This window comes from Lagopus muta, chromosome 4 (assembly GCF_023343835.1).
Source record: "Lagopus muta isolate bLagMut1 chromosome 4, bLagMut1 primary, whole genome shotgun sequence".
NCBI lineage: Eukaryota > Metazoa > Chordata > Aves > Galliformes > Phasianidae > Lagopus > Lagopus muta.
The window spans coordinates 50,236,230-50,264,174 of record NC_064436.1 but is presented as its reverse complement, the minus strand read 5'-3'; the positions used below and the strand labels follow the sequence as shown (position 1 = coordinate 50,264,174).

Genomic DNA, 27,945 nt, shown 5'->3' with positions numbered 1-27,945 from the left:
ACCTATCATCTTTGCGTACTGCTTTGGATTAAGAATGATTGTTTCATAGAAAAAAAGACATAGAAAAAAAGTCTTCTTCCTTATTTACAACAAGTTATAGAGCAAAGTAATTGGGTACACTGGGGGAGTTATATCAATACCAAATTTTAGTCAGCCTAAACATGAACTTTGAAGTTCCTCAAGCATGTTTTGAATGTGTAATTATGAAAGTGCAAGCTTTGGCAGGTAGTTGTGCAAAAAAAGCGCTGATTCTCTAGAGAAAAAAACATTCCTTTGCCTGGTCAGATGAAGGCCAGCTGTCTGCAAGTATCAAAATTACATAGATAAAACAAAATTCTTTATGATTAAAAATTTCATATTTGGTTTATTTATCCCCAAGATATCTTTTTCCATCTTAATTTATATTGATGATATATGTTTTATTTTATTTCTTTTAGTGAAGTCTTCTCCGTTTCTTAGTGAGAGAATACTTCTAATAGTACAAGGAGGGACACAACCTAGACACATAATAAGCATTAAGATGGTTCCAGAGAGATTCTCATTACTTTGTGTTTCATTTGAACACATTTATACAATAAATAAATAAATAAATAAAATGGCAACTTCAATGTAATTTGGAGTTGACTAACAGTAAGGATGAGGAGCAGATTTATGAAGAAGATTTATGACTACTATTGCTTAAGCATAACAACTAAATCAAATAATAGAAAACACTGAGTAGATTTGGCAAATGGCTGGAAATTAAGAGCATAAATACTCATCTGGATCCAGACTGAGCTTGAAGCTACAGCAGGTACAAATCTAAGAGAGTCTTCCCTGCTTTCATACAAATCATGTGGTCCAAAGAAGCGAATGCCTCATTCTACTTCTTCATTTTCTACCTACTCTGTACTGACACTGTAGTTTACATTAACCATCTGAAATTATTGACAGCTTGTGTTTAATACAGCATTCATAAGCCATTAAAAACTCCTAACATTATAAAATTGAAATTCCACTAGAATTTCAGCTCAATATTAAAAATATACAGTGTCTGTCATGTCCTTAAATAACCCTGGAACTAAGATGAAATCAAGGAGTGAAATGATGTCTATACCTCCAGATCTTTTTGTTCCCTGAGTATAACGTGTGCTTTAATCATTTTATGAAGTGCACTGCTACATGTTTTTCTTCGCTTGATAATTAATTCTAAGTGCATTCTGGCTCAGAGAAAAATCCAAATTGTATTACTTCAGTTCTCCTGAATCTCCTCAACTCCCAATTCGGTTGTGCTGTCTACCTTAGGATTTGTTCCTAATTGGAAAACTGAATACATACAGGCTCCGGAATACCTTAATTACATTTTGTTTTTTCTATCCTGAGAAAACACCCTCACATTTAAAGTTACAGAGGGTAAAGTCAGCAAAATGTGTCAGTTAAAACAGTCAGTTTAGGAGGAATGCTAAGCACCCAGGAATTCAACAGAGGTTAGGAAGTCTCAATGCATTTCAGAATTTAATTTTCCTCAGGAAAGCAGATCTAGATTACAGGGAATGAGGAGAAATAGCTGAAACCAGCCATGGGCACAACAGCCCAGTTGTCCTAATAAAATATATTCAAAGGGAGAAATATCAAACCTTCTTCTCACTCAGCATCTGATTTGAAACCCATTCAGATAATAATTCCCACTAACATAAGTGGAATCACACATGATACAGCAGTGTCTCCATAGGACTTCCTGGCATTAACCCTGTCATTAAGCATAGGGCTGAAAACACTAATTCTGTTTTGGGACAGTCAACAGGAAAAAAAATTCTGCCAATATCAAAGGAGAGCTCTGTGTGTTTTTTTAACACTTTTCACAATGGAAACAGTGATTAAATTTGTATGTGACTCTCCTCTTTTGGGGAGCCTTGGTCTTCAGTCAGGCAGTTCAGGCAGGCAAAGGATATATAGCCCTTTACATGATGTTTGTCTCTGGACAGCACAAACAGCACACATACCCATAGACTGATATCAAGCACAGGATAATATGATATTATTAAGCTATTGTAAATGAGTTCCTTGATCTGCCTTAGAGCTGGGAATGTATTCTCCTGTGAATCATTTCTAATTCTCTAAATCTAAAATCTAGGATCTAAAAATGCTTACCCATTTTTCAAACATAACCCACTGAAAATATCTACAAGATTCATCATGCAGCTTTTGCATGCACCATCAAAACTGCATGGTTTTCACTTGTTTCTTGATGTAATCTTTAAATAGCTTGCATTTTAAGCCTCCAGAAGACTGTGTGTGATTTGTGCTAAATCTCTGTGTTTCTTACTCTGGACATAAATTGACTTTTTGGTGCTGTTTTCCAGAAAGTTAGGTATTAAACCTAATATGAATGACCATATTAGTGACAACAAGATTTGTGTAAACTCAAATTTGCTTCATTCTGCACATAATGTGTGGAGGAGAAAATAGGCAGCCTGAGATTTATAAGATTTAGTTTCTCTTGAGCCTCAAGAGTTTTACTGTGTCACGTTCTGTGCTACTATTTTAATCAAGAAGATGTAAAGGTCTGCTCTACAAATTAAACTGTGTGAGAAAGCCAACATCAGCTATTTCTTGCAAGTGAGAGAAGAAAAAAAAATAATCCTAAACTTTATAATCTCACTTCTGTGTAAAGAAACAGCATACTTTACAGCATGTAGCAGGCAGTTGATAAGTTCACTTAAGCACTTAATGCTCTTGTTTGCATCTAGCATGTACTCTTTTCTCAAATAGTCTCTTCAGGAATGACATATGCAGAAACAAATACCTACCCACCTAGTAACAAGCTCACTTCTCGGTCTGAATATTCTTAAATTCAAGAATCAGTGGCTAGTTATTTTCTTAAAGATAATTAGAGTGCATATTATTTTTCTTCAAGGAAGTAACTAATTTATAAAAGCAAAATAATGGAAAGTATCAGTGATATTCATGGTGCTGCAGGTATGCTCATACACTGTTTTCACTCATCTCTTAAAATACTTGCTCTCAGTGAAGTTTTGTTGGTATGCTATGTAGCAGTTAAATATTATATGCTTCCTTCTTTCATAACTGGAAAACATCACACTATTTTTTTTATCCTATTCAGCCTGGAAAAAATAAATTAGAAAACACCTGCTTAGAATGCTACAGAGACCACAGTTATTATGAGTAAGCTATATGTTCTTTTCTTTGTCAACTATTTTGTGACAAATGCCTTAGGTGCTAATTCATCTCTTTTTCTCTTGCTCAAAATTACTCCTATCTGAACTCTTTGGCTCATCACTCATCCTAAATACCCCACCAAAATAGTAGAGAAACTATTTTAGTGCTTAAAACTTCTTTGAAAGTTTTTACAAAATGCTTTTGCTGCTCATGGCTGGAACAACAGGGCATTGCCTGCCACAGCCTTTAGCAGAGCATATACTCTGCCTCTCTGTCATATCATTGCATGGCATGGGCAAAATGGAATCCTTACTGAAGGAAGTGTCATGTCCTTTGCTGTATTTCATTCATTTTCATGCTACTGAATTTTTAACAATTTGGCTAATTATTTGACCTGTTACCTGCAGGCTGTATTTAGCATTTAGTGTTTTGTACACTTACCATTTATTTCAGGTCTGATTAAAATTACTACTAGAGAAGACATGAAGTTAACACATGAAGTTAACACACTAGAAAACTAGAACTAGTGTCCCTTGTACTAAAAAACTGCCTTTGGGCCTTCATTTGTTTTTTTATCTCTGTGATATATTTTTATTAATAGTGTTTATGTGCTTTACAACACACTGCACAGTCATGGGTCATATCAGGCTTCTGGGAAGTGTATTATTCTATACAAGCTGTCAAAGCAATTTCATGACATTTAATTACAAAATTAGGTTTTCATTTGCAGAATCAATGAACACCAATCTCTAGTAAGAAGGACCAAAAAAAAACAGCAAAAAAAATTGCAGTGAAATGACATATAATGTTAATACTAGCTTTAAGTTTTCTAAAGTCAGAGGAGGTCATTAAAAACTCTGTTATCCCATCAGTGGCCTATACTTGTGATAATATTCATTGATTACTCATTAATTAACACTTTCTAGTACCATTATAGTGGCTATATATGTTATTGAGAAACATGGTTTGTGTTACTGAATAGCATAAAGATGTAGATCTTCCCAAGAGTTCTTCCGCATTAAATCCATTTTCTGAAGTACTCCAAAAAAGAGTGCATGTTCCCAACATGCGGCCCTAAAGACCCCCTCAATTGCTGCAGATTTGGAGGTGTCTACATGCCTCTGTGTTAATGCCTTACATGCCTAATTCATCTCTTTTTGTCTTGCTCAAAATTACTTCTATCTAAACTCTTTGGCTCATCACTTATCTTAAACACCACACCAAAATAGGAATTTAGAAACTAAGCAGCCCTTGTTATAGACATTAGCACAATTATATTTCCCTGAATATAAAAATAAGGTCCTTCTTTTTAGAAGGCATGTGGGTATGTGGACCCAGCAGAAGACAGTACATTTTCTTTGGTACAAAGCATAATAGTGGGCAATAAGAGAGTCCTAGTTTTTAATTCCTTGATATTTTGTCCAGAAATCAATGTCATGTCCTAACAGCCACCTACACTGCTAGTCTCAAGTTATCTTCTTCTGTATGCCTGTATCTCTGGATGCTCAGAGAGGCACACTAAGCAGCACTGGCAGGGGAAGCATTTCTCTGTTAGGTGCTCTTCACCTAAGAGATGCAAGACAAGATTTCAAACCCTTTCATGTTTCTTCCCTGCTTGGGTAAGTGTTGAGATTATTTTACAGAACAAGCAAGGTTACACTACCATGCTGTTCTCTTGAAGACAAGGTGGATCTTGCAGGAAAGGTTCTTATCCCACATGCTGTAGGAAGGGTAGAGATTTCTACAGACAAGGTTATCAACTCCAGTCTGGGGGTGTTTGCTGAAATCTTCTATTAGAACTAACCCTTGTAGTTTGTTTCTCTACCCAACTCCTCTGTTAGAAACTGCAATGAGACCTATCTGAGAATTAACAGGAATTTGTGCTTGCAGTAAAAGTTTCCTGGTTTACGTGAGAGGAAAAATGTACATACAAATGTACATACCCATTAAGGATTCTCCCACTCAGATTTAAAAAAAAAAAAAAAAAAGGTGAGAATGATTCATTTGTGTGAAGGAGAATTTGAGTGAGTGAGTGGCTCAAATGTACAGCCACAGGTAGGCAAAATATTCTACAGTACTTCCTCTACTCTATCTTATTTTATTCTCTTTGACTGTTTTTCTCACCTGCACATACACTCAGGGAGATTGAAGCAATGATGGTGAAAGAAAAGACAACTAAATGGACTGAAGCAAAAGTCTATAATCACATGCAAGAGAGAAGAAAGATTTTGGAGAAAGTAGATCACTGATATTTTTATCTCCAGAAGAAAGAAAAGGTCTGATGAAGGAAAACATATCAGGGAAGTAACTCATGAATTTATTCTGAGGAATCATGTTCACCCTGCACAACAGACTGTTAGTTCCTACCAAATATGTCCTGAGAAATCCTTCATAGTTACTTTCTATCTCCCTACCACTAGGAGAAAGCTCTGAAATTTAGAAATATTGTACTATGGTTGAAGTTCAGAGCCAAAGGAAATGGTCCACCTGGTTACAGCTGCCCTCTTTATCAAGTAACACCACCATCATTCTCATACCTCATATCAGAAACATTGCTCACAGCAGAAGATTTTAGCACTCCATCCTTTCAGTTCCAGTTCCAGTACAACAAACCCTTTTTGTTCTTCGTGGAACTGAAACCAATACCCTTATGAAGTTTCTGAAATGCCTCTAGCCTTGCCAGCACTACCATCTCCTTGTAATTCTGCAAAGCCTCCAGGGAAAAAGAAGAGAGAAATTAGGGCATGCTTTAGTGAGCCAAAGCACTGTTTCTCAAGCCAAGGAGCATAAATGCACATTCAGGCAGGTTGAAAATGTATCTATTTCTCAACACAGAAGTGTTTTTATTATACTTCCATGACAATCATTTCAAAATGAAAAAAAAATTTCTTCTTTCATGGTTTCTGCAGTCAGCTGAAGTTATGAAAATAAATATATTTACCTACAAATTTCAACCAAATTACTGGAGGCGTAGACACAGGTATTAGCACTAGGTAAAGAAAAAAGTCAAAAACATTTATTACTGCTCAAAAGGCATTATTTTCCTTTTTTAAAAAACAAAAAACAAAAAATTTTACAAACAATGTAAAGCTACAGTCTCATTCCTTGCTGAAATATAAATACTTGAGATCCATTATATATCAGTAGTGAGAACATAAAAGCTTTTTTTGCAAGTTGTCATTAGCCTCATTTCATAGGTGGGCAATCCAAGGCAGTGGTAAAAGCATTAGGAAGCTACATGTGCCAAACCGAGATGAAGCAAAAAGTGGAACAAAGGGCTGAGATTTAAGAGGTCTGCACCAACTCTGCTCAGTAAGTTGCACTGCCTTACAACAGCCAGCATCAGAAGAAAAATGCTGTTCTGAAGGCAAATGCATTCTAGAAATCACGGCTACGACTTTTTTTCATTCTTTTTCCTCTCCCTACTTTTTACTTCTCTATTTATGAATTTGAAGAATATTCTCCCTGTGCGTGTATCAGAAGGTACACTGTACCACATTACAGCTAGCAAGAAAAAAGGTGGAGACAACTATTTTTCAGAGTATCTCTTAGCTACCAGCTACTCTGTATCTTCAACTTCCTAAAATTTGGTTTAGATAAAATGTCTTCTTCATCTAAGTTTCAGTTATTCAAGTCAGTTTGGTTGCAGATTAGACTAACAAGCAGTTAACATGTATACTCCACTGAGATTTTCACTGAAATCATATGTCTGTTTTTCTCATTATTGAAATAATCATTAGTGCATTGAAAATAATTTTAAGTAAATATACTTCTCTCATTTCAGTTCAAATGATTCAATATTGTTTAGCCATTAGCATTCTTGTTTTGAGCTTGGGTATTGGTCCCTCAGTGAATAAAAATGAATAAAGAAGTCAAGGACACCTGCTCCTGTTTCTGATAGTAAATTCTCAGCTTCAGTTTAACACATATTTGTTTCTCAGAAACAAAGTCCAGCTAAGCCTGTTTGTTGTATTTTTGCTTTTTGGTTTTGTCTTGCTTTCCCCCCCCAAAAAAAAAAATTGTGTGAGACTATCTTATATTGCATAAGTATCATCGAAAGGGAACCATAAAAATAGGGTTACACTATGCTGGCAATAAGCCAAAAAGACCTATGGTTGTACTAAATTTCTTTGAGCAGGAATGTAAAAAATCTCTGTCCTGACTGTTTTGTTCCAGATTTTTAAGACATGATCTGCCTACCTATTTGTTTATATCAGTTAATCCAAAATTTTCTGCTGACCAGGAGGGTAAATGTGCCTAAATGTTACCAATCCTGCAGTCCTTCCTTTACTTGAACAAGCTGTTTAGGCAGGGTGGACTTAGAACTGCACTGCACTAGCAAATGGAAATCCAAAATGCAAGACAGGGTACAAACTGTAGACAGTTTGAAAACCATAAAGCATTTCCTACAGTTGTGCTCAAGTGACTTTACGTTATCATACAAATGTATCTACATAGGATAGGACCACTTGTTGAATACCAGTCCCATGTTTGAGGAGTAAAAAAAAGGAAGACCTGGGGAACTATGTTAGGCCAGTGAGCCTAACGTATGTGCTGTGGAGATCAAGGAACAGATTCTCCTGGAAGACATATTAAGGCACATGAAGGATGAGCAGGTGATCAGAAACAGCCAGCATGACTTCACCAACAGCATATCATACCTGACCAATCTAGAGTCCTTCTATGATGGAGTAATGGCATCAGTGGACAAAGGAAAAGCAACTGATGTCATCTACCTGGACTTGTGCAAGGCCTTTGACATGATCCCATACCACATCTTTATCTCTAAATTGGAGAGACATGGATTTGAATGCTGGACTAGTAGGTGGATAAAGAATCTGTTGGTTGGTCATAGCCAAAGGGTTGTTGTCAATGGCTCTAAGTCCAAGTAGAGGCACGTCACAAGAAATGTCCCCAGGGGTCTGCTCTTCAATGTCTTTATCAATGACATAGACAATGGGATTGGGTATACTCTCAGCAAGTTTGCTAATGACACCAAACTGAGTGATGCAGTTGACACAGTAGAAGGGAGAGATGGCATCCAGAGGGACCTGGACATATTTGAGAAGTGGGTACATTAGAACCTAATGAGATTTAACAAAGCCAGGTGCAAGGTTTTGGGAGTGGAGGCAATCCCAGATATGAGTACAGACTAGGTGAAGAATTCATTGAGGGCAGTCTTGTGGAGAAGGTACTGGGAATCCTGATGGTCAAAAAGCTGGACATGAGACAGCGGCATGCTCTTCCAGACCAGAAGGCCAATAGTATCCTGGGCTGCACCAGAAGAGGAATGGCCATCAGGGAGAGGGAGGTGATTGTCCCACTCTACTATGCCCTTGCAAGGCCCCCTTTGGAATACTGTGTCCAAGCCTGGGGCCCCCAGTACAAGAATGATGTAAAGCTATTGGAAAGGGTTTAGAGGAGGGCTTCAAAGAAGATCACAGGGATGGAGCACCTTTCCTGTAAAGGAAGTTTGAGGTAGTTGGGCTTGTTTACCTTGGAGAAGATCTCTAGGGAGATCTCATTGTGGTCTTGCAGTACTTGAAGAGAACTTACAAGCCAGACAAGGATCAACGTTTTACACAGTTTGATAGTGATAGGACAAGGAGGCTTGGCTTTAACCTAAAAGAGGGTAGATTCAGGTTACATGTTAGGAAGAAAATTTTTACAGAGATTGGTGAGGTGCTGGAACAAGCGGCCCAGAGAGGTTGTGGATGCCCAATTCCTGGAGACATTCAAGGCTAGGTTGGATGGGATCCTGGGCAGCCTGATCTAGTGGCTGGCAACACTGCCCACGATAGAGGGTTGAAACTAAATGATCTTTAAGATCCCCTACAACGTAAGCCATTCTATGATTCCATGAAGCCCAGCAGAAGATCGTTGGATCTGGTCATTCACCAGCTACATATCTGTATTTTCAATGAACCTGCAGCTTTCTCTGTTGGCAAGAATTCAAATCTTGTTAGTTTTCTCCTTCTGGTCATTATTGTGATTGTATCTACAATTTTAATATCTTCCCACACCCAGAGTAGAAGGAAAATATTTTCCATATGGACTTAAACAGTAATTCTTTAGTTTGCCTCTAATAATTTTCCTTTAACTTCAGCCTCAGGCACAACAAAGCTAACAAGACTACTGCTGAGGTTGTTCTGTTGTCAATTCTATGAAGTTCTCTCTGATACAATTAGTTCCTGAGGGTTTTATACATTTACCAGTCTGGTGGCTTTAAACAGTTCAATCATCTTCAATCTAATGAATTTTTAATTTGTTATTTTACAATTAAACGAAAATGACTTATTGGGTAGGAAATTTAGATTCACAAGTCTGCATATAACAATGTTTCCTAGTACTGAATATAGTGTAAACATCACGCTTGCTTTTAAAAAATAATTTCCTGTAATAATCATCAAATTGTCCCAATGTCGTTATCGCAAATTGAAGTTTTAGGTTATTAGCAGAGTGTTCTGTTATTTTTCATAAAGAACATAAATAGCAATATTCTTATTTTCATTTAGCGTGATGAAACATGAAGATTGTGAGAAACTTTATTTTCTTTAAATTCTGTTGTTCTGGTTTTCCTACTTAAATGTATAGTGAATAATGAGAGAGGGACAGACACTTCCAGAGGCTGCTGCCTGCCTCTAGCGTAGTTGCATCTTGGACACTGAAGTCCCTGGAGGAACATGTGCCATTCTAAGTTTAGGTATCTAAAGTTTTGGATGTTTTTGTGGAACCCTGGCACAATATATTTGTACTAACAGATTATAAATCCAGAAAAGTAGAGAGCAGATGTCTTTTCCTTGGAAACTGCCTAGAATGAGATACTTCCAAGCCTTCCAAGCTACTCCCATATGCAAGAATGGAAGATGCTGTTCTCATAGCCTGTGCATGCAATGCATCAATTCAAAGGCTATCATGTAACATAACAAAAAAATTTTGTTAAGATTCCAGCAAACACACGTAGTCTTAGTTATGTTTTTGTTTGTTTGTTTTTAACCACTGATCACTTTTGGTGAAAAGCATACTATACATCTAGCAAAATATGCTTAAGGGAAGAACTGTTCCCCAGGAGCTTGGCACGCTCATCATTCTCTCAGTAGAATGCAAAGCTTCAGAGGTGTGCTCTGAGTGTGACTAATTCATGCAGCTCATGAAGGACTTCTATGAAAATCCCACCTGTGATTTCCAGTCATGCAGCAAGCACAATTACAGAAGACCATTCAATTAGAAAATGTAATGTCTTTCAAATAATGTTTGCATAGGCCTCCATTTTATTTAAAAGCACATGACAAAATCATCTACAGTGATTCTAATATTATAGGACTTGAGGGTACTGGTGGATGTTAAGCTGGGCATGAGTCAGCAATGTGCCCTTGCAGACCAGAAAGCCAACCATATCCTGGGTTGCATCAAAAGAACCATGGCCAGCAGGGTGAGGGATTTGATCCTGCCCCCTACTCTGTGCTGGTGAGGCCTCACCTGGAGTACTGTGTCCACATGAGCAGTCCTCAGTACAGGAGAGACACGGACCTGTTGGAGTGTATCCAAAGGACCACAAAAATGATCCAAGGGATGGAGCACCTCCCTTGCAAGGACAGGATGAGAGAGCTGGGGCTGTTCAGCCTGGAGAAGGGAAGGCTCCAGGGAGCCACTGTCTAAAGCAGAGCCACAAGAAAGAAGGGGACAGACTCTCTAGCAGGGCATGTGGTGATAGAACAAGGAGAAATGTTTTCATTTGGACATAAGGAAAAAGTCTTTTACAGTGAGGGTGGTAAGGTACAGGAACAGGTTGCCCAGCATGTGGTGGATGCCCCATCCCTGCAGAATTTCAAGGCCAGGCTGGATCAGGATCTGAACAACCTGATCGAAGATGTCCTTGTTCATTGCAGAGGAGCTGAACAACATGACCTTTAAAGATCCCTTCCAACTCTAAGGATTCTATTTTTCTATTCTGTTCATGTTGAAATTCCCTTCCATTATTTTTTGCTCAAGTGGTTGGGAAGATGATCTCTAATAAAGGATTGCTTATATAATGTCTGTTGCAATAACAGATAAGAATACTTATCTGTATTTAATACTGCTAATGAATGGCCCAACTATTGAGCTTTGCTTGGACATTCCATTGAACTTAAATTTAGAAAAAGTATAGCCTCATTAATTGCTATTTAAGGTAATTTAAAAATCTGCATAGCAAAGATTCACTAAGAGAAATTTATGAGATTTCTACATCACTGTGAATGTACAAGTATGGCACTATAGAGCAATTAACCTCATGTGATAAGAAGAAAATAACATTATACTATGTTTAACCTCTGCAGCTTCAGAATTCCAGAATTACAGGGCTGTCAGGCCAACCATTTGCCATTAGAGCTAGCACTGCACTTCACGTGTGCTCTCCCTACTCTGCCCCAGGCAAAAGTCAGTCAGGTTAGAAAATATGGCTGTGGTCACATTTTGTCTGAAACAGGTTAGGAAGTGTTTGCATTAAGTGCTCTGATGTCTCTGATCAGAGGCTACAGCAACTAGCAGGCTGAGCTGCTTGAGTACCTTCTGCCAACATAGCTGGATTCAGAGAAGGCTGTCAGCAGCATCACACTTCTAAAATCAGTGAAGCTGCATCATAATCAGTTATTGATCTGCAGGATTTAGTTGCAGCTGAAAAAGTTTAGAACAGTTTCTCATTATGATGAGTGGTTTAAAAATAACGATTATTTAGATTTTTATTATTTACCAACAAGGTCATTTACATTTTTAGGGTAGTACTTTATTTGCATTGTCATCACTTTGCTAAGAGACCTTTCTGATTCAAATCAAGATGCTGATACTGTTGGTTCCTCTCCACATTAAGTGTTTCTTTTTATTAATTCAGAATCTTTACTGAATGTATTTAAATGACAAAAGAAATAAAAAATGAAATTATATTTTAAACAAAGTGAGAATTCTCACAGACTGCTGTGGGCCAACATTTGAATGCAGAATAAATCACAGGGTCAAAAATATGCCACAATTTTGCAGAAAGAATGCAGAAATGTCCTACAGCTTTATCTTCCAAAAAGTTTTTCTCAACCCTTTTGTTTATTTAATATTTATACACAGAAAACTGCAAAACTAAGTTTTAGAGAATGTATTCATGGCATTATAACCAATATTTTACGCTTCAGTTTTGAAGGTAACACTATCTGTGAACTGACTTCCACAAATCTTTACATTTATACCAAATACATGCACTTAAGTAATAAAGTGGGTTTTGGTATTGGTCAAAACTATTTCACCTTTCTCCACTGTGCATTCCCTGGACAGCTGCTGAGGCAAAGAGAGTGAACATTTTTTTGCAGCATGGGAATACAAGACAGCAAAGTAACTGGGGGTTCTTCAACATCAATCTTGGTATTTCTAGAAGAAGCTGCATTTTTAATAATGTTCATGTGAGATGAACCCAACCTCATGTGAGGGTTTGTATTGTTGTGCCCTTGTATTTTTATTAGCAGTTAATGTAAAGAAGGTTAGTGTATCTGCTTGAAAATCTGCCAGGTGATCATAGTGGAATGGAGCTCAACACAATAATCTCAATATAATTCATCTTACATTGTGTGTGTTTCCCTTTCTGTTAATTTCAAAGTTGTGAAACTATTACAGTACTGATGTTTAGGAAATTCACATCCTGTGGAGGGTGTTCACGTCACTAAGGAGAAAAATGTAAGCCCTATTTCCCGCCAATACACAGGGCCTACTGGGAGAGAAGTATGGGAACATCCGCATCCCAGGGGAAGTGGAGTCAGCTGAATTTGAAATGATCCTGGATGCTGCTGTGGAGGCCAAGCTAGAGACCAGAATTATAGAAGAGTGGTACTGCAGAGATGAGAACGCAGTGCCGCCAGCATATTACCTCAGGCCGAAATCTGAAATGCTGAAGAGCTTCCAGAATACAGTAAGTCGCATTCACCTCCTTCAAAAATTCCTCTCTGTCAGGGGAAAAAGTTCTGCAAGAGTGAGTGACACAAGTGCCTAATGCAATCCCTCCCACCTCGGCAGAATAACTGCATTCTAATGGAAGATTTTCCAACACCATTAATTATAATTTTTAAAACATGCATTTGTCGTTAATTGGTGACAATAAAAATTATGTGTTACCCAGGGCTCGATTCTACCCTCCCACATTAAAAAACATTAGCACAGAAATGTTTAGTGGGTCGAATTCAGTATTATTTAGCTATATATTGCATATTTACTGCAATATCCTTTAGAATAATGCTCAACTTTTATTTGTTATTAAATGTTCTAACCTTTCTTCAAGCTAGTGAGACACAGGAGTTACCAAAGAATGTTTGTAACTTAAAGCTAACACGGGGTTACGTCACATAAACTCAGTGAAAGTAATAAAAGACAAACTGTTCTGAACATGTCAAGAAAGTTGTTAAGGAACACTGACCTCAGGGCCACTCTTTTTCCTGTTGTACTCTCCTTCTTCCAGGAAAACAAGGCACCCCTTGAACATGTCACCTACAGTAACACAGCAGCAACTGCCAGCTGTGTTACAGAAACAGAATCTGACAGATACCTCTAAAGGGATTAATGAATTTATCTCACAGGCCCTCACCAGTGGCACTAAGATCACTGTTACTATAGCAATGTATGGACTAAAGTAATGTCAGATAAAATCCCATATTTTTTCAAATATGAAGTTCTTAAAATTAGGTACTAGGAAACTCATTTTCAATTTTGAAATCCAAGCTTTAATTATTATTATTAATACTTGTCATTAATAGGAAAGGTAGTTTTTAGAAATATTACTGCTTCTGTAATATCATTATTTCAGGCTTGCACCTCAAAACACTTTACAGACAAAGGTCTTATTCTTGAAGAACATTTCATCAGCTGCCTACAGGAGGAATTCAGAAAATATTCAAAAGTAGATAACTTTTATTATTCTAAAGTGGAATATACATCATGATTATCTACAGTATAAAAAGGTGAACTTGTTCACTTATTTTTAGCAGATGTGTTTCTCTGTTACCATATTATTTATGACCTTCAACAGTAGATCTTTACTTTCTGATGTTTTAGATGTGTGTATTATAGCCTATTGTTTAACTCTGGATATTTTTTAAAGATGGAACCTTCTTCAAACTCTATGAATGAGAACAAATGGCAAGATATATCAGAAGAAATAAAGAAGATTTTTAAGACTGCTGTGAAATTGCTGTATGAAAAAGGAAAAATGAAACACAGCCAAGCAAAGAGATATCTTTCCTCTGGTAAAGTTCAGGCTATTTCTGTATGTTCATTTATTGTCTTTTCTACCAACCTTTCCACAAACATGAAAATATATTTCTGTTGGCATTTCTCACATGATTGAGGTGAAAAAAATGCTCATTATGCTTGCTTGAGACTGAAGCCTTTATGAAAGTACCCAGCAACTTTTTTCTGTGCTTTTTCTGCTTCTTACAGAAAACAGATGTGATCATTAAAGTGTCTGCATGTTGGCGGGGGGAGAGGGTGGAAGAGGGCAGGATACTAAACAGTTTAAAAAGAAAAGATAACAGAGACTCTGTGTTCTCTTTTCATCCTCAGCTATTGAAGATGAACTTGACTTTGCCTTGGGTAAACAAACACCAGCTTTCCTAAAGAAGTGTGTTTGCTACATTCGGAAAATTGCCAACATTGAGCGTTTTGTTAAAATTCCAGAGATGGGAAAATACATGGATGTGGTACATACAGCTGGGAAGTTTCTACGAGATCCCGAAGCTCATGAGAAACTGATCAAGCTCAGGGATGAATTCATTCCTACCATCGTTGCATCCTCCAATCTGAGAGTGTACACCTCTGTCACTCACTGTGACATGAAACTGGGGTACTCCCAAGAAGTGGAGAATCATTACATTGAAGGACTTGGTAAACAGTTCTATGAAGACATGATCGATATAATCCAGGCAACAGTGCAGCAGAATTTCGACACCGAGACAGACTTGCTGTATGATGAAGTTCTTCAACATTCATCACTATGTAAAACATACTCCACTTTTTATGAATACAGATGTGAGGCATTAAACATAGTTCACAAGTATGTTCTACCTAGCAAAATAGGACACATTAACCCTCTTATCATATACGGAGGACCATGCACAGGGAAAACTCTTTTATTAGCCGAAGTGGCAAAGAAGGTAAATAAATACCTTACATAGAATGGTGATGCCAGGATCATTAGTGCATAAAGGCCAGCTTAGTAAAATAAAGATTATAAAACTCACATATAGCATATTATTGTATATGTGTTCAGGAAAGGACTGCCGTTTAATAACAACGTGCCTATATCATATACCCAAGTGAATTAAAAAAGCCTTATTTGAGCTTTCAAAAGGCAGGTAGAGTTAAAAACGTGTATTTTAGAATGATCTCCTCCCCTTTTGTTCCACTAACGTTCTATGAACCTAGAACCATCTAAACGTCATATGCTGTTTTTAATCTTATTCACAAATACAACATGTTTTTCTAAGGTATGCTGTCTTGTTTAACATCCTCATCAGAAATTACTCCAGAATTAGTCTGATACACTAGCTATAACTATCTGTAATAATCAGCAAAAATACATTTTTTTGTCTGACAAGCTTCTTCAGCCACAGAGCTGAGTACTACAGGGACATGAGGGGAAACACTGCAACGCAGGACCAGACACAGAAGAAAAAAAAACAAAATGAAACAAAACAAAAAAAAAACAATCTGGCATCTCTAAGCCTAATAGTCTAGGTGAAAGTCACAATTTTGAGTTCCCTAGAGGTTGCCCAGATAATTTGGCACAGTAGCTTGGGAAACAGCCATATCAACCAGAAGGAAATAGACAGAGAAACAATAATGCTTAAAATCCTACCTTTCTCAAATGTGACTTCCTATAGATTCACATTTGTTGTCTATGAAAAATAGGGATTTGCAGCTCAAAATCTCATTTCAATACTTAAGTTCACCCAGAGGCTTTGGTTATGTTTTTTTTTTCTTAAAATATTCTGTAATAACTTCAAGTGAAGTGGAAAGAATTAGCAGATGAGAGAACTGAGCTAGTTAGCCTTCACAGACTGAGAGGATTTAGAGCCACATTCCTCACTTGCTTATAGCTAGCTAACCTGTTTACTCATTGTGGCAGCATAAAAGAGCCATAGGCACACCGAGAGAGAATGTACGTCATTGGCCCAAGAATTAAAATAACCAGCTGAGAAAGTTCAATACTATGTTCCCATCCCTGTCTAACAAAATTGCCAGGGTATGTGTTTAATCTTAGCTGGGATTTAATATTAAACAAGGTTAGGTGCCAAACTGGTTTGCCTTGCCAAAGATGACATCACTTAGTGTCTAAGGAAGTCTACCTGTAGATTTCTAGAAGTGAGACATAGATTTTGCAAAAAGTACCCTGGGATTTATGGACTAAATTCTGCTCAGGTCCTTGTAGATTTAAACCTCTTATAGATCTGGGCCTTAGTGTTTTAGGATATTAGCCATGAAAATGACATAAGATAAAAATTTCATCCAGTGCACAGAAATCAAAAGCAGCCTCAGGCTCTACTAGTGAGAGCATTTACATTCAACCAGTCACATTTAGAAATGTTTATTTACATATAGGCTATTACCGTTTATAAACTCTCTTACTGTGCTTTGTTTAGATGCTAACTAAATAATGCTCTGTATTCCAGGCCTATTCCTGGCTGCAAGAAGAAATGGGACCTGATTCTGACCCTGTGGTAATTATAAGATTTTTGGGATCCACTGAAACAAGCATAGATCTGAAGAATATACTTCAAAGCATTTGTGAACAATTAGCAGTCAACTATCGTTGCCTCGTGCAAAGTTACCCTAAAAAGATTCATGACCTCCGGGATTTGTTCATAAATCTCTTGAATGAGTCCTCATTCCACAGACCATTGGTGATAATATTTGATGCCCTAGAACAGCTAACAGATAGTGATGACGCTAGGAAGCTTTGGTGGCTTCCCATTCACCTTCCCCGTTCAGTACGGATAATTTTGTCAACACTGCCAAACAAGCATGGGATACTGCAAAAACTGAGGTGCCTTATTCACGAAGAAGACAACTACATTGAATTGACTGCAAGGGACAGAAAGATGTGTAGCCAAGTACTGAAACATCAGCTGCTGCGAGTTAAAAGAAAAGTAACATCAGGGCAACAAATCTATGTCAATGAAGCATTCTCCAAGTGTACACTGCCCATGTTTGTGAACTTAACCTTCAGAGAGGTCAAGAACTGGAGATCTCACAAAGACGTGGATGAGTCCTCCCTCTGTATCACTGTACATGAAAGCATAGAGCAGCTGTTTTGGTCACTGGAAAGTAAATGTGGATCACGACTACTGTCAAGAGCACTTGGTTACATCACTATGTCCAAATCTGGCCTGAGTGAAATGGAACTGGAAGATATCTTGGCCCTTGACAACAGTGTTATGTATGAAGTAAGTGAGAGCATCCGAGATGGTAACCCACTGAGAATTCCTTACGTATACATTGCAAGACTTAAGGAGGGTTTGCAGGGATACTTAATAGAGCGACAAGTGAAAAACGTTACCCTTCTTCTTTGGGCAAATAGACACTTGCACCTAATTGCCCAGAAATTGTATCTGAACAATGAAGAAGATTTGCAGGAAATGCACACGATCATGGCGGAATATTTTCTTGGTGTTTGGTCAGGTGGACGAAGAAAACCTTTTTACAGCAATGACCAATATTTGAACAGTTGCCCTGCCCGTGATAGCAGAGGCTTGAATGAGGAAGAAAAGCACTGCATGGATCAGATTGCTTTTGACAGGCAGGCGCCTGATCAGCCATGGGTTTTTCAGTGTAATCCCTTAGAGCCTGACATCTTTTTTATCAATCATAGAAAAATGACAGAGCTTATTCATCACTTGACAAGATGTGGAAGAACAGATGATCTGCTGTATGGAGTCATTATGAACTTCAGCTGGCTGTACACCATGATTAGAATAGGGCAGTTTGATAAAGCACTTTCAGACATAGAACTGGCTTACACCTATTCGCAGGAAAAGGAACTGAAATTCCTGGCCAGTACTCTCCGCAGTATCAAGTTCAAAGTAGTAAAATACCCAGGCTCACTCTCTGCTGAGTTGCAACAGAGGCTTCTGCCAGTAGTAAGTTCACTGCCTAAACTCAGACACCTCCTCTTAGAATGCGACAAGGACGGGCCCAAGTACTGCTCTATTGTCCCCTTGCATTCTTCCATGGATGTGACTTATAGCCCCGAGCGCCTGCCACTGTCCTCCAGCTGCATGCATGTCACTGAAATTCTGCCTACTTTTAATCCCAGTACAATCATCGCTGCTTTGGAAAATGGTTCCATCAGCACTTGGGATGTAGAGACTCGCCAGCTATTGAGGCAGATTACAACCTCTCCATCTGTTATCATAGGGATGAAACTTACTAGTGATGAAAGGTATCTTGTAGTAGCAACAACAAACAACACTCTTTTGATATATGATAACATAAATTCCTGTCTTTTATCTGAAATGGAAATTAAGGGGTCAAAACATTGTGGATTAGGGGGGGGCTCCAGTTTTATAAATGGGTTTACATTATCAGTCAACCATGCACTCGCGTGGCTGGAAGCCAGCAAAGATGTCACTGTAATAGACCTTCTTTATGGCTGGCCTCTCTATCATTTCCACTGCTGGTATGAGGTAACATGTGTGCAGTGTTCTCCGGATGGAGTTTATGCCTTCTGTGGACAGTATCTGAACACAACAACCATTTTTCACTTAGGCAGTGGAGAAAAGCTGGCCACCGTGACCTCTGAATTTTCTGGTGGATTTGTGAAATTCCTTCTCATTCTGGACAAGGCCCAAGAAATGGTGATGGTGGACAGTGAAGGCAGCCTCTCTGTTTGGAGTACAGAGGAGATCACAAATCCCCAGCTTACAGATGACTTCGACTGCAGGAGAGATGACAGTGAGGTTGTCAGCATAGAGCTTTCTGAAGACCAAAGTGCAATTTTAATTTGTAAGGCTCTCAGCATTGAGCTCCTTGACACTCATGTGTGGAAGGTAGCTGAAAAGTTTAGAGCTAAACACAATGAGCACTTTATATCTGCTGTGTTGTCCAAAAATGGCAACTGTATAATTGCTTCAATGGAAAATACCTCAGCCATTTTCGTTTGGAGAAGAGATACAGGACAGTGTATGGCAAGCTTACAGGAAATCTCAGGAACTATAGTCAGGCTAATTAAATCAAATCATCATAACATGCTGCTATCTTTATCCACCAGTGGTGTCCTTTCTATTTGGGATATAGACATCATAACTGCTATGTCCAATATTGACAAATCTGGCAAACCTATCCAAAGGCTGGTGTTGCCAGCCAGAGGTGAATTAATATACACGTTGGATGGATCAGATTCTGTCCACAAGTGGAACTTCAGCACTGGATATATTGAAGCTATATTCAAGCACGAAGGTACTGTTGAAAACTGTGTGCTGACCACTTCTGGAGAAATAATGGTTACATCAGATGATAAATGCAGCCAGTATGTATGGCACACTGTTAGTGGGGAAAACATCTTTCGCATTAATGGGCAAAAAATCTCAGAGCTAATGATAACTCATAATGATCAGTTTGTAGTCTCCCTCTGTGAGCAAAATGCATCCAGAGTTTGGCGACTGGCCACAGGACACAGGGTTTGCAATATTTTAGTTGCCTTACACAATGCATTTATAACAACTGCAAATACATTTGTGGTCGGAATGGCAAAGAATAAAGTGTTGGCAGTGAGTCTCTGGACAGGCAGTATAACCAAGAAGTTTTGCTGTGATGATGGTGCAAGCATTGTAGATGTCAAACTGATACCAGACTGCCCAGATATTATAGTATTTATAACATCTACTGAAACTGTGAACATCTGGAGCTTAACAGAGGAAGTCATCTGCAGACGTGTACAACTGCCTACCAATTTCTTGAAAAATTTGGAAGACTTTGAGATGTCCCCAAACGGCAAGCTAGGAATTATAACCCGTGGTGATGAAAACATTAATGTGCTTGATCTACACAGTGGAAAACTTCGTGTGGTTCACGCTCCAGGTGTTATCTGGAGGCAAAGGCTGTCTCGTGACGGCCGCTATCTTGTGTACATCTGTTTTCTCAATGAAGATGATGACAATGGTGCAATCTCTAGTTTAATTGTAATGAGGCTAGCGGATGGGAAAAACATCGGTGCCTGTTCTCTTTATAAGACTCCCACTTTCCTTACACTCTCACAGAGACATTTAAATATTATTATTGGATTTGATGATGGAAGTATAGGCACTTACACTGTAGTGGATCGAGTCGACGCAGCACTGAAAATCAAAATTGCTACTTCAAACAGCCGTCAGATTTTCAACAACACGACACAAGTGATTAGACCAAAATGTCACAATTATAGCTTCAAAGTGACTGCAGACTGCATATGGAGGGAATCAACTGAAGTGTTCGCCAGGGATAGCCCCATTACAGTTATAGAGCCTGAGGTGAGTGAAGCAACACCAACCAAAAAACACAACTATTGCTATGAAAAGGTGTGCTCAGCCATAGACTGCAGAGGACATAGTTTTGCTACTGACAACTGAGCATCTGTCCTGACTAGTTTACCTGAGTAATAGTATTCATGCATCGATTTGTCTTCTGAATTCAAGTAAAAATCAGTGCATTTCTTGGAAGACATTAACAGCAGAGGGCAGACCAGCTATTTTTTCCTTCACAGATATTCTTACACTTACGAACACAAAAACACACACACACACAAAAAAAAAAAAAATTGGGGGGGAGGGAACATGAAGCAAATGTTTAAGCAATGGGCTGCAGGGTTTTTTTTTAATTTCGGAATACAAGGTTCAGTACAAGATTTCACCAGGGCCTTGATTAACAATTTCTAGCAATACTTTCAAAATTGTTATGCTATTACAGAGGTTGGCTGATCTTATCTGCAAATGACAAACTGCTTTAACTAGAGCTAAAGTTCCATGTGAACAGAAAGAAGAGGCAGACCACTGTTTATAATAAACTAAGTCGCCTATAAGTGGTCAGAGCTGAATCTATAGCCAACAGCCAACTTTATATCCACTTGCAAAACTGTATTTTTCTTGCTTGATGGTGCAATGACAAGATGTCACCTGCCAACCTGGAACACTTGATACATTCCATCATCATTTTAAAAATACTCCTTTTTTTTTTTTTTTTTTTTTTTTTTAAATTGGGATTGATTTGGGGGTTGAAAAGAGTAGGTACCGGTCAGCTGCAAATGTGACAATGTGTGAGGTGATAAATACTTGTTCACCTCAATGAAAGGACTACAAGATTTTATTTTTTTTTAACTGCATGCAGGGATTTCAGGTTTCTGTATTGTGATAAACAAAAAAAAAAGATATTAAACCTAGATCATAAAAGGAATATAGAGTTGGGTTTTTGTTTTTGGTTTGAGGAAGTTATATGTTGTCATAGTGTATGTTAGTATAGGTCATTAAGAAAACTTTTTCAAAGACAAAGGGCAATGCAGATAAACAATTAAACATGTGAATTTCTTTATGTTAAAATATGGCTATCCATTTTGATGTAAGAAAGTCTAAAGTATCTCCTATGTTCCCAAAGTACTCAACAGAAAGTTTTCAGATATGCCATGTTTTAATCTTAAAAACATTTGCCTTACTATCATTTCTGTTCTTTCCCATGTTAAACACAGATCAGATGACCAAACACTCTGGGACCGCTTGTATATGTGCTAATTCTCCACCAAATGCAAATGCTGCCCAAAGGTTCTTTATGGTTCCAATTTGTAATGTTTTTTTCTTACCTACAAGGTTCACTTTCTGCTTTAGAACTGTTCTGAGCCTTTTGTACAGTTTTATCAGTTTCAAGGCAGAAATTGTGAAATAATGACAAATGTTTAGAAAAAAAAATTCCATTTCGTCCAAGTGAAAGATATGCTGGATATCATCTGAAAGCATAAGAAGATATTTCCCTCCTTCTTAAAGATGGCACATCTGAGGAAAATTTTTTCAAATGGTTTAAACAAAACAATTTTATTTTTAAAAAGAGAACTTCATGCCACAGATTTTCAACAAACGAATGCTAAGCTGGAACTTAATGTAGTGTGTGAATGTTCTATGTACAAGCCAATATAGTATATTAAAGTGACTTGAATGATTTTTCCTAACTTGTTTGCAACTAATAGATCATATTGAATGTTTTTATGTAAACTTTGTATTGTTGGGAAAACCTACTGAATCAGAGATTTATATTTTCATAAATGTCAAATTTAGTTAAATTTTGTTACAGAGTTGTTAAATTAGAAATCTATTGCAGTCTTCAAACAATATACAGTCTTGTGTATGCATTGTTTGTACTAATAAACTAAGGAAACAGACTTGTATGTGTTTGCAGAGTTTTAATTTTAGGGAAAGTTCCAGTAGGATAATGCATTTTAGTGTACTGTAGTCTCAGCTCACACTATATCTCAAGACTTTAAATTAATGGTTTACAGAGTGTATACTGGCCATCTCTACAACAGCAAACTTCACACTGGCATTAGGGACACAGAGACATAGCTGCAGACATTTGCATCTCCCATTAGCCTGTATTCTAATGATCATTTAAGAGCTATGGTTGTAAGGAGAATTCCAGTGTTTTTCCCATTAGAGTTAACTAAATCAAACATCAAAAAGCCACTGAAATTTGCAAACCGTGCTCAGGTTCTCCTCATGACTAGATTACATGCTGTCTGTATGCAACTCAACAGACAGAAAATATGTGTAACACATCTAGTAAAAAAAAACTGGCAAGTGGGGAGTGCTTGAAATCTCCCTCCTCTGCAGAGCTATGGAACTGCAAGTGGTTCTGGAATCCACTCCTCCAAGGTTCCTGTTCTGAATGTAAGCAACCTTCCTTCCAACTTCTTTCAAAAACTGGGCATGACTCACTCATGCCAGTCTTTATGTCCCTGTGCATAACCTGCATGTCAGAAAGTGAATTCCTTTGTGATCTTGAAGGAGTGAAAATACATCTCTTATCTGCCAGCAGAGTGACCAAATTGGGTAGTAGCTGAGGATAACATAGAAACAGAATGAAACACAGAAACAGAGAAACGTTTTTCTTCATTGAAAGTACTACCAGAACCTACTCAGTCCCATTCAGCTGAGTGGCTTGTTGGTGGTGAACCTGGACTTGCTCCTCTTGTTTTCTGCCTCACCACTTTTGCACAGTAATACAGCATCTTGGGGCAGGACACAATCCCCAACATAACATGATGATCAATCTGCCAGTGAGATCAGTCCCTTTCCCTCATCTCAGGCCAAAGAGGGATTTTAGGCCTTTGTCAAAGCAGCTGAGTAGCACAAGAGAGTTAATGCTGTATATAAAAAGGAATAAGTGTTCTCTTCACGTTTTGAACCTTACTCTCAATCTCACATGTTCTGCCCAAGGACAACAAGAGTGGGGCAGAACTTCTGTTTCTTTTAATTGAAAACCAGTAAGAAAGACAAACATAAACATGACTCTTACTTCAGTTAAGTCCTTTTGCCTAGTATTGAGTCTATAATCTCACTGAGAATGCTGTTTAGGTCCTGTTCCTCTTTACATTTTCTGTCTACCTCAGTATATCTGTACTCAGCTTTCCACCTTTCTGAGTCTATTTCTCAACTATCAGATGAACATTGAGCCACCACAGCAGACAGGTTTCTGAATGCCATTAGGCTGCTGGGTGTCCAAATACCTGCTATTGCAAGACTGAGTGCTCCACAACCCTCTCACAAATATGACCCCAAGCACACCCATACTACTGTATAGAAAGAAAACAGCTTCTTTAATAGAGATATCCAAATACAAAGTGCTATTCTATTCCTTCAGAGGACCGGGGCAATTTACTTTCTCATAAGGAGCTCTATTTGCATATCCAGAACAAAGCTTTCATTCATTCTTTATCTAAAGTGCATCAATAACAGGATCAGATGAAGGTCCATATTTTCTGACATACAAGGCTCTGGGAATAGGCCATAGCTGCAAGAAAACTTTAGTGTGGAACTAGCCGGAAATTCTTTGGCTGACAAAGGTAAGCCAGAGGTCAGCTAGAAAAAATACTTTTATCAGTCATTTCCTTTGCACCACAGCTGGGGAATGCACGGCCCGTGAGTTCATTTCATACGGCCTGTGGCCATTTAAATTTTTTCACGCTACTAGCAGATAACATCAAAATGTGAGTTAACAGGTAGCTTGGAAAAGGCATTCAAAAGGCTTTCAGGTTTCAGTGTTTCTCCAGCCCTGATGTCGTTTTGCCACAAATGCAAGTACTACTCAGAAACCTGTAGCAACAGAAATTTTGTCACGTGGCAAAGGGAGTTTGAAACAAATATCTGCCACTAAAATAATGGTCATTTAAGGGAAGAGGGGGAGGACTATTTCAGCCCCAGATCAGCTTACAGTCCTGAGAGCTCACTGTGACTGTCAAAAATTACACTGAAAGTTTTTCAGGGCAGGTTGATTGATGTGATGCTTATGTATCCTTGTGACACATCATAAAATGGGTCCTGTAGATCATTATCAGTAGGCTAGGAGCAACGATCTGCACTGTTTTATTTTTTTCATTAGGGATTAAAAGATATAACATATCCACTCTGGATGGATTTGGCTCTTAGGTAACATGGGTCAGCTTCTGGGCTCTTCTTACAGACACCACACCACAGCCCTCCCTGCTACCAAAGCCTTGCCACATAAACCTAATCAACATTTTACAATAAGCATTAAGAGTGCAAGATGACAGAATTTTGTTATGTATTTCTATTTCTTCAATTATAAAATGAAGGGCATCTTATTGTTCCACACATTTTTAATGTATCCACAAATTCGATCTGTAAATGTCAAAATGTGAAGTAGGACCTCTTGGATAGCTGTCAGGGACTTGTTATTAAAAGTCATTTTACACATTTATGTTACAAATATGCCCTACTTTAAAATTGTTACACTCTGTTAAAGACATTACTTAACATTTCTTTTTGGATCTCCACCTGGATGCAGGAAGAGCTATGGAATGCATTACTTCCTCTGCTTTGCCTTTCCAGCCTGGTCACTGAACACCATTCCTTGCATTTTGGAGGTAGTCCGGAGACTTCGACAAAGCCACTGATGATCATCACAGTGTGGGCCTTAATCACAATGTCAAGAAGAAGTTAACAAAGATGGTGAAAGGTCTGGAAGGCAAGGTATATGAGAGGTAGCTGAGGTCTCTTGGTTTGTTCAGCCCAGAGAAGAGGAGGCTGAGGGGAGACCTTATGTTGGCCTCCCAAGGGGAGTGTAGGGGCAGTGCTGAGCTCTACTTTCTGATGACAGTGGAAGACCCAAGGGAATGAATGGAACTGTATCAGGGGACAGTCAGATTGGGGATTAGGAAAAGATTCTTCACTAGAGGGGGGCAGCATGGAACAGGCTCCCGAGGGCACTGCTCATGGCCTCAAGCTGCTGGAGTTCACAAAGTGTTTGGACAGCACTGTCAGACATGGAATTTGAATTTTTGGGTGTTCTGTGTGGAGCCAGGAGTAGATAATATTTGTGGGTTCATTTCAAATCAGAATATTCTATGATCCTTCTAAGGATAGAATGAGGCACTTTGCCAAGTGCTTCTCCAGGAGGAGCAGTTCACACAACCATCGTTCTCCTTTGAAAAAGAGACTTTCAGTATGGAGGACCATCTGCACAATACTGAATTTACTTGAAAACGTAGCATAATAATCTATTATGCTCTAATAATCTGTTCTCCAGCAGAACGTTCCTTAAAACTGCAAATGGTTCCCAAAGCAACTGCTACAACCAGCCCCTAGCAAGCTCTTCTCCCTGCCTCTGCAGCCTTGTTGTCCCAGATCAATGTCCTGCTTGCCTGGGTGGGGGATGCTCCCATCCCACCCAGCAAAGCCTCCAAATGACTGCAGCCTCCACCTCCATCACCTGACCTGTCCGCAGTTCGGGGATTCCATCTCTAACCTCAGCAGGGAATACATGAAGGCAAATTTAAGGCACATCCACATGTTCCTGTTGGCATGGCTTCCACTACACAACACTGCTGCACCAGCACAGCTCTTACATTTACCGCAGCTTACACCAGGGATAAACAATGTCATCTCCTGATTTTCTTGCTACAGCTCTGATTCCATGTGAATTTTGTGGTGTTTATTTGTATGTGGGAAAGCTCCAGGACTAAAAGAAATCCAGTCAACAGACTTGAAGTGAAATACATAACATTTGCAAGGCAAGGGATGAAGCAAAAAACCAGACACATCAAAGCACAGATGAAACCAGAACATCCTGATAGCAATAGGACAGCCTATTGTCATTTGTCTCCATTATTGAATTGCCTCTTAAATGCCCAGCATTTCCCACTGTGAGACCACATTGCTGATGGTATCTAACATATGATTTTAACCTCTTGGGCTGTAATTTTTCAAGACAGACTGCTATCTCAACAGGAGTATCCTCTAAAATGACAAAGAAAGAAAAAATAGAAAGAAAAAAAGAAGGAAAAAAAAAAACCAAAAAAAACCCACTACCAAAAAAGTCTACAATGAGATTAGAGGAAAAAGAGGGTTTCTGCTGTCTGAATATCTCAACTACTTTTCCTTTGAAAAAATATTTTCCTACTTGTGGTTTTGATACTCCATCCAGGACACATCTGTAAAAACCTGAGCAAATTATCAGCCCAAATAGATTCTAACAGTTTGCATATGTACATAGGAAAAGTCAGATTTCAGGAACAGGAACAGGAGATTATTTTCAGCCAGTGCTAAAAGCATGTAAGCAAAAATAAATAAGTAGAATATTATTTAGACAAATTTTAAAAAAAATCAAAAAAGTCTGCCACAGAGCTTTGCAGAGCTTTGCTGAAGCCCACAGACTGTGGATAATGTTTGCCTTTACATTACAGCACAACTCTCTGCTTAAAATAAGCAGATCCGAAGAAGCTTTTATGGCTTTATTGCTGGGCAGTGGTGTTGCAGCCATCTTGATTGCTCTGCATGGGGCCAGGTGGCACAGCCCATGCTCCTGCTGCCCCAGTACCTACACTGCAGCCCCAGCCCACCCCTGACATAAATTTGGCAGAGCCACACTGACCTCACTGTAGTCTCTAGGAGAGGAAATACAAGGCAAACCCTGCTCATTGATGAAGTGGGATTTTAAGAGGATACTTTGCACGAGTAAGGTAGGCAGTACTCCAGCATGTCTATTCCACTGGGAAGACAGGAGTGCAAGCTGCAACCAGTCAGAGTTCACCCTAAGTGAACAGTTACTGGGAGTGAGAATGATACATCTACCAGTACAGCAGCCAGGCTTCATATAACCATAAACAAACAGAGGATTTAGCAAAACATTTCCAAAGTGTTCTCAAGTGAGCTACCTCTGCTTGCACTGCTTTGGACCCCCATCCTCATGAAATGTCAGTGCCAGTTCTTTCCAGGACTTTTTTTTTTTTTTTCTGTTTCCACTTACACATCTACACACATTAAAGATTACAGCTGGGAAACACCTGACGCAGCTGACTGCAGATATTGCTTAAGCCAATTCTCTCCTTCTGCACAGGGAACGCTCTCATAACTGGGTTGCAGCAGCAGAACATCTTTCATAGCACATTTGGGAACACCACACCCAAAGCAAAGCGATTTCAGGGAAGTCAGCAACTTTCATCAGTAAATATTAGGGGGTGCCTGCAAACACCTACCTTAAAGCGGAGCTCCTCTACAGAGCATCACTCGGAACTGTGGGGACTCA

The 27,945-nt window shown here is 38.6% G+C and overlaps 1 protein-coding gene across 1 annotated transcript in view; it reads left to right on the top strand.

The window, feature by feature from the left end:
- Positions 1-22,564, top strand: part of NWD2 (NACHT and WD repeat domain containing 2) — a 50,116-nt gene extending 27,552 nt beyond the window's left edge. Inside the window, exons 4-7 of the mRNA XM_048942079.1 lie at positions 12,884-13,087; positions 14,270-14,414; positions 14,731-15,320; positions 16,839-22,564. Of these exons, the coding sequence (XP_048798036.1) occupies positions 12,884-13,087; positions 14,270-14,414; positions 14,731-15,320; positions 16,839-20,771 (4,872 nt within the window). The 3' untranslated portion in view covers positions 20,772-22,564. The remainder of the gene's footprint in view (positions 1-12,883; positions 13,088-14,269; positions 14,415-14,730; positions 15,321-16,838) is intronic.
- Positions 22,565-27,945: the final 5,381 nt, after the last annotated feature.